The following is a 12,955-nucleotide window of genomic DNA, read 5'->3' as shown; positions in this document are numbered from 1 at the left end:
AACCTGGAAATCTGAACACTGTGGCCACTGAGCAGAAAACAGTCAGCTCGGATTAAAGACAGGGACACATTTTAAGAAACATGTCTGTCAGCAGTTTCAGTGAGAGACCAGAGTGTCCCCAAACTGCTAGGGAATAACAGCACTAGAAGCAGTGTGGTCTGTGGCTGATAGAAACATCAATACAGTGCAGGTGATTAGATGGCTTTTATTAGTCACACTGTCCTAGCTGGGGGCGGGGGTTGTGATTCTCTGTAACAGCCTTACCACTGTTTGAGAAATTCTTTACCTTACCAAGATGCAGTACGCGCGCGCGCGCACACACACACACACACACACACACACACACACACACACACACACACACACACATCCCACATCCTTTCCAAGTGGCCCAAGTTCCTTTTAATGGAGAGAATGGAGATAGGAACCAAATCTGGTTTCAGGGTACACTCATTTTTACCGGGGACATAAAGCTGCCTTTGGACCTCGTTATTGCCCATTCCTGGTTCAGACACATCCAAACATGCCATTGAGAAGACCTTAGCACCATTATACATACAGATGCAGTAAGATTGCCTTGCAGAGCATTTCAAGAAATAGTATTCAAAACCAAACTCTCACACTTGTTGCCCCCCCACTCCAGTGATGATTGTAGCTTTTTTTCTATCATTTATTAATGACATGTCTCTAAAAATTTTGTTAGCTTTGAGCAGATCAAATAAGATGTTATATTATACTCATCATGAGTTGGTATTCCTGCCTGCTAAAAAGTAACCCACCCCCCACTCATGACTTAAATCTTCATTTAATGCCAATAAACCAAAAAGTAAAAAGGAGACCTTTATTGTGGTGTTGAAAGCCTAGCATTTTGGGGGGGAAATGGAGAGGCAACTAAGAGAATTTTTCGGGGACAGACTTAAGGCCCTGAAGACAAGAGGATTCAGATTGGGACAGCCTTTTGGAAAGAACAAGGAACAACGACCAGTCACACTGTTCATCTTGGATAGAAATGCCTGGTCAACCTTGATTTCCTTTGTCTCAGAGAGTTCACATCTCTAATACAACAGTTGCCACCATGTTCCTTTGAAAAGGAAAAGGAGTAGAGAGCTAGAGAGATGGCTCGGTGGTTAGAGCACTGGCTGCTCTCCCAGAGGACAGGGTGTAAAATCCCCAGTACCCACAATATGATAGTTCACAACCACATGTAATTCTAGTCTCAGGGACCCAGTGTTCTCTTCTGACCTCTGAGGGCACTGTACATACGTAGTTCACAGACACAGCAAAATAATAATAATAATACCATCAAAAGTCATTGTAGTGCTGACTAGGTCCCAAACAGATGAAGCCAAGACATTTCTACTACAATGTCCTAACTGCAGTGTCTCTACAGCACCGTGCCCCATTCGTCAGCCTTACGGGAAATCCTTGCTTTAATCATGACCTCAGACAAAACAAACCACAGGCCTAAGATTGCCTTTGCAAGGCCACCCCACTCCTCTAACATGGCACCACCCCAACAGATTTGTCCCTCAACTCTATGTGCAGATTGTTCATCAGCTAGCGGTTGTCAGTCTCTGCCTTCTCCCTGATAATCCTGCCACCCACCCTCTGCCTCACTTCCTCCTCATCCTTTGAGGGTGGGTCATGTACTTGTCCACCAACATGGGAGTGCCAAGCAGAGCTGGTGCGGGGCCCAGGACATGGAGGAATATTTTGGGGGTCAGATGAAGAAAAGCATCCTGGGAAGGGGTAAGTCCTGGATATCAAAGTGGAAGAGGAAGTAGCTGCCTTGCTTCTTCCTGCCTTTCAGGCCTGGCTCACAAATCACTCAAGTATCGGGAGGCAGCTCAGGCTAGGAGGAACACTGGTTTTAGCTAAGGAAGCCCACCCTGGTGTCTTCCTGGCCCAATGACTGAGAGATGGTAACCCATGAACAGCTGCTTCTCCTATTTTAACAAAGGAAGAAGAATGCCTGAAGGATCACCTAGAACAAAAGTGATAGGAATGTAGTGAAGGGACCCAAAGAAGATGCACAAAAAGCTGAAAAATAACACTATGTAATAAAATAATAGTAAACAAAACAAAGCACAGCCCTTGTGTCTAAGATCTTCAAACTGACACACAGTACCGACAGTGACTTACTTTTGAAAAAACACAAAATAAAAGGGAACACAGCTAGGGCCGCCAATGAAACATATCAGAAGAGCTAGCTGAAAATTGGTGGTGGTGGTGGGAGGACTTGGCTAAACCCATGTGAGGTCCTAAGTTCAATCCCTAGTCACTGCTCCCCCCAAACCAGCCGGAAAACAGCTACACTGTGGTAGCAGAGGACATACTCACCGGGTGATATAGGCCTGCTTGAACTGGGAGAAGGCGTGTAAGGGATTGGGCTGGACACAGTGCGAGGTCTTAGTCCTTGTGCAGACATCTCATTAAAATACCTAAAAGAAGAGAGGAGGAAGGAGTTGAAACACCTGTGTTCAACTAGTCCCTAGACGACATCTTAGGAGAAACCGTGTGAATTCACAACTTGCGGTTAAAATCCAGGCAGTTGGTGAGGCTGTATCCAGGGGTCATTTCTATTAAGGACCCCTTCGTCAAACTGTTCCCGTCTGACAGATCTCACCACCCCCAGAGGTCTGTCATAGCCATGTCATACATCAGAGAAGATCAGTCAAAGGAGTCCCTTTAGTGACCCCAGAAGCACAGAGACATTAAACTGCCATTTGAAGTCTAATACCAAATAAGCTGACAAATATTTAAGCTATCCCATTGAGTTTAAAGACACATATGCCCCCCGGGGCTCAGTGCCATGCGTTTACAAGGCAAGCTCTGCTAACAGATAGTCCCAAATTAGAGCTTAACAGAAGACACCAGTGCTAAGCACCTTCTGTGGACCACACTCAGTCACACTGTGCTGAGTCTAAGCTTTCACCTGAGTTTAAAAGTCATGATAGCTCTGAGCATGCTGAAGTGTGATCATTGGGACCATTGGCTTTCACTCTGTGACCCAAGTCCAGAGTACTGATGGGAGGGAATTTCTGCTTGACAGACTTCCCAACAAACCACCCTCCCTGGCCTTAAAGCTAAACAGGCATGTACTTTCATCCCAGAGTATCATCAGCCCTGGTGTTAACCTTAGCAGGTTAATGGAGCCTGATTGACACACAGCTTCAATACCAGGTGGTTAATAAATATCATCCCTTTAAGTGGTCTTAAGTATCTGAACTTTCCTTTCCCCGAGATTCACCACATCGATATCAGTCCTAGGATGCAGAGTGGTACTGAACTAGGCAACTCCATTGTACCTGGAATAACTTATGGCAAAACAAAAGCAGGGCTGGGAAGTAGCTCAGCTGGCACATTGCTTGCCTAGCATGCAGAAGCCCTGGCTGGGTTGTGCCTCCATGCTCCTGTGGTGGTAAAAAGGAGAAGACATTCTAAGCTAATGGACCTTGAAAGCGAGTAGGTATTGCCAATGCAATATTTGACAAAGTAGACTTCAATTGAGAGTTAAGTCAGGAGAGGTAAAGAGGGATGCACCTGGTTTCATAAATCAATACCATAGGGTATAAAGACAGACTTTTTTTTTTTTTTTTTTTTTTTTTTTTCTCGAGAGGGTGTCTCTGTGGCTTTGGAGACTGTCCTGGAACTAGCTCTTGTACCAGGCTGGTCTCAAACTCACAGAGATCTGCCTGCCTCTGCCTCCCGAGTGCTGGGGCTAACGGCATGTGCCACCAAAGCCTGGCAAGACACAGACTTAAGCAGTAACAGCAGAGGATTCAGTTCCCATGTTCACCAAGCAACAAGCCATCCAAACCAAAAGAACTAGCAAAGAAACATCAGTCAGATATCACAGATCAAATGGACTTAACAGACACCTAAGATGACTCCACTCAAACAGCGCAGGATATACATTCTCATCAGCAGCCTACGAACCCTTCTCCAAAATGGATCGCATCTTAGGATGAAAGCAAATCTTAAAAGTATTTAAGAATGTTTGACTAACTGCTTGCATTAAACCCAGTCACACTGGAACAAAGAGGAAGATTAGCAATGAGAGAACATAAGAGGTCATGGACAATAAACAACATAGCACGGAATGATGACATAGGTCATGGAAGAAGTCAGGAGGGAAATTAAAAATCTCTAGAATTCAGTGAAAACAAAAACAAGAATATCAGAACCAGAACCCTAGGGATACAACAAAAGTGTTTCTAAGAGGTAAGTTTATAGCTACAAATGCCCACAGAGATAGATAGAGACAGATATACATACATACACACACACACACACATACACACATACACACACACACATATATATATATATAGAGAGAGATCACAAATCAATAACTTAATGATATACCTTAAGGGTTTGGGGTGGGGGGGGGGAGAGAACATGCCAAACCCAAAACTCAATAAATAGAAATACCAAGAACAGAACCAAGATTAATGAAATGAAAATACAACTAGTAATAATAACCAATGACACAAAACATTGGTTCTTTAAAAAGATAAATTTGACAGAACTTTAGCCAAATGAACACAGAGACACCAGTCACACTCAAAGGACAATTAGGGCAGTATAAAAACCTACAATCTAAAACACTGCAGTCTCTAAGAAACTGATACATTTTGAAACACACACACAATTTATCAAAATTAAACTGAGAAGATATAAGCCACTTAGCGCTCAGACAGAATCCATCTCAAGCAATGAGATTGACTTAGTAATCCAACTAAATACAATTCTAAAAGTCAAGGCCCAGAGGACTCACTGCTGAGTCCTACCAGACCTCTAGAGAAGCAACATCAATGCTCTTCAAAATATGGCATAAAGTATGAAAGAGACGAACACAGCCACGTTCAGTTAACATAGCCAGTATTCCCGATTTCAAAACCAGGCCAGGACCAACAGCAGCAGCAAATTAGAAGACTATCTTTCTTCTGGGCATGGATTCAAAAATTCCCACTAAAAGAACTTGCAAATGGGACTGACTATACATGAAGAAGATCTTTGCCATGAGCCAGTCAGTTTGAGTCCAGAGATGCAAGGATGGTTGAACACACTCAAGTCAATAAATGATCAACAGTCTCCGAAGAGAAATCGCTTCACCATCTCCATAGTCCAACATCCTTTCATGACAAAAGACCTGAAGAAACAAACCATGGATAGGAGGAGTATATCTCAACATAATAAAGGACACATGCAACAACCTGATACCCAACATTATACTGACAGGGAAAATCCCAAAGCAATGCTACCCACAGCAGAACTGTGACAAGGATGCCCACTTTCTCCACACTTATTCAAGTATATCCATGACGTCTTAGCTAGAAGAAAGCAGACAAAAGAAATAAAATTGATGTGAACAGAGAAATTGAACAACTCCCATTTGTATATACAATTTGTTACATAAAATGATCCCAAAGACTCCATCTGAAAACCCTTAAACCAGATAAACACTTTCAGAAAAGTAACAAGGTACAAAAATCAACATCCAAAAAGTCAGATTTTCTATATACCAACACCTGGCAAGGAATAAACCATGGGATTAATTCTATTACCTTAAAAAGTAGGAATAAAACTAGCCCAGGAATTTAAAGACCTCGACAATAATAAAATTTAAAATTCTGCAGAAAAAAAAAAAAAGTGAAAAAGACACCAGGAGATGGAAAAAGTTCCCATCAGCACGAATAAGCAGAATTCCTATAATGATATTTGCAGTCCTCATCAACGTTCCAAAGGCATTCTTCATAGACATTGGGGCGGGGAATCCTAAAGTTGATGGATGAGCACAAAGGATTCCAGAGAAGCAAAGCAATCCTGAGCAGAAGGAACAGAGTTCACAGTGTCACTGTGTCTGATTTCAAGTTATACTGCTAAGCCACAGTCATGAAAACAGGCAGGATTAAATCCATGTAACTACCTGACTTTTTGAGAAAGACATAAAAATATACACCGGAGAAGGGCTAGCCTCTTTAACAGTACTGGGAAAACTGGGTACTCACAGGTGGAATGAAACTTGTACAAAAATCAAATCAAAATGGATCAAAGACTTTTTAATATTAAGACCTGAGAGGACGTTACTACACAAAAGGGAACACTTCAAGACACAGGCACTGGCACAGACTTTCTGAAAAGAATGATAGCAGCTCAGGAAATGACATCGGGAACTGACAAATGGGATGGTATGAAACAGAGAAGCACAGGACACAGTCACTGCTGAGGAGGAAACCCACAGAATGGGAGGAAACCTTCGCCAGCTACACCTCAAGCAGGGTTAATAACATCCAGGATATATAAAGAACTGAAAAAAGTAGACACAAACAGACCAAACAAGCCCATCGGTGGATGCTCAAATGAGATAAACATAGGTTCTTAAAAGCTAAAGATGTGGTGGTGTGTGCCTTGTGAGTTTGAGAACAGCCTGAGAGAGCTTCAGTACAGCCAGGACTGCACAGTGAGACTCTAACTCAAAAACAAAACAAAACAAAACTGATTTTAAAAAAAGGACCTGGGTTCAAATCCCAGCACCTACATGAGCTAACAACTGTCTGTAACTCCAAGATCTGACACCTCACACAGTCATGCACACAGGCAAATAATGCACATAAAATAAAAATAAATTTTAAAAAATGGAATGTTAACAGTCAGTAAACGTATGAAAAAAAATGTCCAACATCCTTAGCTATCTGGGAAATGCCAGTCAAAACTATACTGAGATTCTCATCTTGGTTGGAATGGCAGTTACTGAGAAAACAAGGGATAAACGTTGGTAAGGCTGTCGATACAAGGAAGCCCTTACAGGCTGCTGGTGGGAATGTGAACCAGCCCAGGTGCTAACAAAATCTGTATGAGGGTTTCTTAAAAAACAAAACCAAAACTGTCATATGACTCAGACATGCCACTTCTGGGTCCTAAGTTACCTGGAGGTCTTTAAGTCGCAGAATTACAGACATGCCTGTAAATCTATTCCAAACAGCAGACTTGTAGATTCTGTACAGGGAGGTCCGCCCACAAGGGAAACGTGGTGTGTGGTGTGTGTATGCAGGAGAGCTTATGCAGTTGTAAATAAGACAAAAATGATGCCATTTGCCAGACCACAGAGGCTGCTGGGAACCAGAGTAAGTCAACTACGCCAGGCTTGGAGGTTAAGTGTCACGTCTTCTCTCATTTGAGGGCTCTAGATTTTTTACAGACAAATAAATTTATATATACACATATGGCATAAAGTCAGAAGGGAGGCCGAGGGCCAGAAAGATGACCAGTCAGCTAGAAGAAGTTTCAGACAGAAAGGGGAGGGTGTGAAATGAACGTGGTCAATGCACATAGCATACTTGAGGGACACTGTCCCTATAAAAGCCAATACTGTCAAAAAAAAAAAAAAAAAAAAAAAAAAAACACCAAAACTGGGACAAATTATTCTATAATTACTATGGCCTGATGCCTTTCTGATTAAGATTGTAAGAGATATTTTCAAAGAACACAGATGCATCTATGAGCTAAATACTAAACTCAGTGGGTTAAAAAACAAAGACATCAATCAAAGCAGCAGGGGGCTGCTGGGTGTGTGTGTGTGTGTGTGTGTGTGTGTGTGTGTTGAGAGATGAAAATGACAGGGGGCTGCTGGAAGGGTGTGTCTGTGTGTGTGCGCGCGTGTATGATGAGGGATGAAAATGACCCAAATTCAATATATACATTTGAAATTATCAAGGAATTAAAAGAAAGAAAAGCTTGGCATACTGTACTGACAAATGAGGTAACAAATATTCTAAAGGGGGGGGGATCACTGAAATGTTTGCAATTCAATTAAAGCAGATATGGAAACTCTTACTAAATGTGCTTGTGATATTTGTATCCAAGTATGTGAACTTATTTATTCCCGCTACTAGAAATAGGAACAGCATCAAATACATTTCTCTAGTACTTTTACTTACATTTAAATATCAATGTTATAAATTTAAAAATAAGATGCACGCCAGCTCTGCCTCCATCTCTCCCCTTTACACGCCATTTCAGAAGGGCAGTTTCATCTCCAGCTTCAGCGAAGCATTCAATCTTGCATGTATCCTACTGTGAGCATGTGCTACAACGTGGGGGTTATTCATCACCACAGCCCATATGACATTCAAGCTTTCCCCTTCTAGAACATATCATTTTCAAATCAATTTATGTTTTTGCCTGCAAATATGCCTATGCACAACCTACATGCCCGGTGCTGTGGAGGGCAGAAGAGGGCACTGGATCCCCGGGACTGGAGTTATAGATGGTGTGGTGCTGTGTGGTGCTGCGCGGCGTGCGAGGAGGGAAGGGATTGAGTTGAGGGGGATCATGGGTACAAACCTTTCGTCATCCATTTCCAAGCTGGACTCGCTCTCGGAGAGCTGGCGACATAGGGCTTCCCTCCTCTCCATCTCCCTCTGGAGCTTCCGCTGCAGCCTTAGGTTCTCTTCCCTCATATGCCGCTCCTCCTCCAAGTACTGGGCCATCTTCTCTGAATCTGAAAAGACACAGCTTGCAATTAAACTGTGTTTCCTACAATTATCACCCCACCTTTGGAATGCTCTCCCTCCTCCCCCCGCAGGAGTCCAGGGTTTAAAATTTATCCTTGCCATCAAAGTTCATAAGTTAGTAAATGATCTGACAGGCTAGGCGTCTTCACCCCATTCCCATCCATTCACAGGACAGGGCTCCAGGTGAAGACATGACAGACCTGGGGGCTGAGTTTCAATTTCTACCTTGTCAGACTTCCTTCTCCATGGTGGAAGCTGGGAGTGACTGGCTCACCAGTTGCCCTACAGGCTGCCTGTTCACTCTAGACAGGCCACTTGGGTGGTGGGGCATCGCCCTCCTTAGTAAGCACATGCATTGTGCATAGTGGTCAAACTCCTCCCAGCACACTGTGCTAGCAGAACACATTCGGTGACAGGTAATGTTTTTGTAAAGCAGAACTTTACACACTGAACAAAACTCTTTTCTACCAAGTGCATGCAAGCCTCATCCAGATGTGTATGGAAAACATTTGGGAACTGCTTCACTCCTTCAATCATGTGGGTTCTGGGGATTGAACTCAGGTCCTCAGGCTTGGTTGCCAAATGCCTTTATCCACTGGGCCTGCCAGTCCAGTAATGACTTCTGATGACATTAGGCAGTGATTTCCAAATATGCATCATTGCAGAAGATAACAAAGTTCTTAAACTCTTTTATGTTAATTAACGGTTTATTTAAATTATGCATAGATGTGTGTCTGTGTGTTAGTATATGCACAACAGTACAGTGCCATGGAAGCAAGATGTCCCATGCATGTCCTAGTGCTAAAATTACAGCTGCTAGGAATTGAACTAAGATCCTCTGGGTGAGCAGGAAGCAGTCTTAGCCACTGAGCCATCCCTCCTGCCTCCTGTTTCAGAAATTAAAATACCCAGATTATTAGACACTGTTACGTAGACTAAACACTAAACCTCTCAGCTGTTCTGGATACAGCCAGAAACCCTGCTGCCTAATCCATATGCAAAGCCTGTTTAATTGAAGTGATGCTGGGAAAATACTTCCAAAGCTCACTTTTATTATGAGCAGCTTAAACCAAGTCTCCCCAAGTATGCTTGTGTGCAGATTACTCATAGAGTTCAACAGCAAGCACCAGGTGGCCCTGGATGTACCTCATGTTGTTCAAATTCAGATGGCCACTACAGAATACGTTCTCTTCCATAAACAGCAAAGTTCCCTAGAACAGTGACTTAAGAGGAAACATTGTTCTCAGATAGATAGATAGATAGATAGATAGATAGATAGATAGATAGATGATAGATAGATAGATAGATAGATAGATAGATAGATAGATAGATAGTGATTTTGGCAGGGCATGGGGTACATGCCTGCATTCCCAGTATGGGGGGGTAGGTTAAGGCAGGAGGGTTGAGAGTTCACGGTCAGCTAGGGCTACACAATGAGACCCTGTCTCCAACAAACAAAAATACAGTATACCAAAATTAAAAGGAGAGGGCGATTTGTTAGCATATGGGGACTCAGCAAGGAATGCTGTGACAAGAATATCACCTCAGGGAGGACTACAGGGCTACCTGTCAATGCATCAATTAACTCAGACACACTAGCGGGCTCCAGTGTAACTTCTCCAGTGTCAAGACCCAGGCACAGGAGGCTGGACCCAAGGCATTCCTTGGGTGCCCTCTGCTGGTCCCCTGTCACTCTCCTCTCACACAGCCCTCCAGAGGTGGGGGCAGGGGAGAGGGGTGATGCCACGAGGGTGGGTGTGTGGGGTGCAGGGTGCCTGGCCCTCATAGTCTATACCTCCTGAAATTGAATTACAGGTGTCATCCAGTGAGGCATGCAAACCTGTTTCCAAGCTATGCTCCCAGAAGCTGGCTGTTTTCCATACCCTTCCCAGCCTATGGACCTCATGGAGACTAAACCCCAGCATTCCCAGCCTATGGACCTCATGGAGTCTGAGCCCAGCAGACTGTAAAACTCAACCCAAGTTCTTATGAGTAGGCTGAGGGACTAATGTCATAGTGACACCAAAGGGTTACAGGCTGTGTCATACACAAAGTTGGAGACAGAGAACAGGATGGGTCATTAGCACAATGACCTCTAAGCCTTACTGAAGCCAGCTTAGCGATGCTGATGGCCTCTTTGGGCCAGCCTTTTCTGTCCTGGAAGGGGGGGGGGGTCACACAAGCTTTCACAGACTCCTTCAGCAAGATCTGCCAGGCCTTTCAAAGACCGAGCGGTGCAGTGAGTGCCAAGGGATGAGGATAAAGCATCCTTCCCTCGGAGATGACAGAGATGACTGGCCAAGCATGAATGAGGAGGAGGAGGAGGAGGAGGAAGAAGAAGAAGAAAAAAAGAAAAGAAAGAAAAAAAAAAGACCTGGATGCCCTGGGAAGAGGTGATAAAAATGCACTCCATACCCAGCCCAGAGCAAACGGGCACTGTGACAGTTTTGACTTAGCTTACTCGGTTTTACCTGCAGCAGTTACCTAAGACACACCTCAGAATTACCTGGATTAAAAACAAACATTCCAGAGCACCACAGTCCTCAGAAAACCACCCAGCGCTGGCGGGAATGACAGCAGTGCACACATATTTATCCCCAACAGGCTACCCACTGCATGACACAACAAAGACAAAAGGAATTTTGCAGGCGTGATGAAGTTGAGGATGCAGGATGGTGAGGTAATCCTGGATTATCAGGGTGGGTACATAAGATAATCGCATGAGTTAGCCAGAGTGAAACGGAGACCTGGACAGGGAGAGGGCATGGGAATGACATCCCTAAAGGGAGAGTCACAGTGGAGGTATGGAAGTACCCTGAAGCTTCAGGAAAAAAAGGGGGTGTCTTGGATTCTCTGGATACCTCCAGAGGCACACAGTGCAACTTACTATATAGCCTTGGAAGCCCCACAAGTGAGACTTTTGCCCTTCAGAGCTACAAAAGAATCAATCTGTGCTGTTCCGAGCAACTGTACCTAGGCTTGTTGCAGCAACAAGAGAGAACACGCCGTACTTCTGAAAGCCTCCACGATCTTGACATACCACCCAAGACAGAACACTAAACCTCTACACGGAATGCACTTCAGGGGAGAAGTAAGGCAGGAGCCATCGAGATCATCAACACGCCTTCTATTGGGTGGAGCGGTCTGCCTGGGATCTGCCCAAGGTGACTGTACATAGGGAGATGTGTACACAAGCATGCTCACTGCAGCTGGAGGACAGTAACAAACAAGGGTCATTGGGGGCTGGGGAGATGGTCCTTCAGGTAAGAGGCATACCTGCCCCCAAGCCTGCTGGCCTGAGCAGGATCCCTCAACCCACACGGGTGAAAGACAAGAACCTACTCCCACAAGCTGTTCTCGAACCAGCACATGAGCACCAGGCTGTGTGCACACACACACTAAATAAATGTAATAACCATATTTTGGAAGGGGATCCTTTGGCAGCCTCTAAGGGTGCCCAAGGCAGTTGGGTGGCTAGCTGGGAGAAGAACTGCAAAAAGTGTTTTTGCCTGGCAGTGCCCGCCTTTACTCCAGCATGCACCAGGGAGGCAGAAGCAGGTGGATCTCTCTCTGAGTTCAAGGCCAACCTTGCCTACAAAGCAAGTTCCAGGTCAGTCAGAGCTACACAGAGAAACCCTGTCCTGGAAAAACAAGTGTTTTCAAAGAGAAAGATGCAGAAGACCATGCTCACTGTGTAACTCTTGGTATGAAGTAATTTTGTATGCACACACACATGTGTCTGTGCAGACTGCTCACCTGGCAGTTACAGGGAAAGGGCAGCTCTTCCCCCACTGTATTACCTCAAGGAAGAGATGTCTGCAAACAAACATCAGAAGGAGGGCAGACCCCTAAAAATGCAGAGACCCCCCCCCCCCAGACAAGTCCAGAAACCCAGGCCCTTGACTTCCAACTCCACATCTTGGCCTTTTCCAAAATATTAAGTCTAAATTTCAAAAGCATTTATTCTGCGAATACCATGCGCAAATGTCAGCTGAGATTAGATTCAGCAATAAGGAAGGCAAACACCCTCCACAGTCATCCCTTCATAGCACAGAAGAGCAGCAAGGGCCCCTGTGCAGACTCATTAGCACATCAAACAGATAAACACAATTACAAAGGCCACCTGGCCTAGTAGTTTTAATTGTCAATTTGATACCATCTAGAACTCTAACAGGCGGGAATGCAAATATTCTAAAACACTTTTGTCTTTCACTCTATCAGACTACTGAAACAGGGGTCACCAAAGAAATTGACATTTCCCCAGGAATCTCACACTGGGAGAAGGAAAGGGCGACAGCTGGAGGGGAACCTGTCTCCCTGGAAGATTTGGCACTCTACAGGATGAGACTGAAACCCAAAGATGCATGCATGACAGGTGGGACCATGACTTGACCAGAACTGCTCAGATATGCAAATCCTTGGTCCTTCATGTGAAC

At 44.3% G+C, this 12,955-nt stretch overlaps 1 protein-coding gene across 1 annotated transcript in view; it reads right to left on the bottom strand.

The window, feature by feature from the left end:
- The window catches only part of Ccdc6 (coiled-coil domain containing 6), a 96,035-nt gene that overhangs the window by 9,016 nt on the left and 74,064 nt on the right, over positions 1–12,955 (bottom strand). The window contains exons 6-7 of the mRNA XM_051186881.1: positions 8,350–8,506; positions 2,341–2,441 (exon numbers count right to left, since the gene is read on the bottom strand). Of these exons, the coding sequence (XP_051042838.1) occupies positions 2,341–2,441; positions 8,350–8,506 (258 nt within the window). The remainder of the gene's footprint in view (positions 1–2,340; positions 2,442–8,349; positions 8,507–12,955) is intronic.

The sequence above is a fragment of the Phodopus roborovskii genome, unplaced genomic scaffold (assembly GCF_943737965.1).
Source record: "Phodopus roborovskii unplaced genomic scaffold, PHOROB, whole genome shotgun sequence".
NCBI lineage: Eukaryota > Metazoa > Chordata > Mammalia > Rodentia > Cricetidae > Phodopus > Phodopus roborovskii.
The sequence above is the reverse complement of the archived record's forward strand: the minus strand, read 5'-3'. Positions and strand labels throughout refer to the sequence as shown.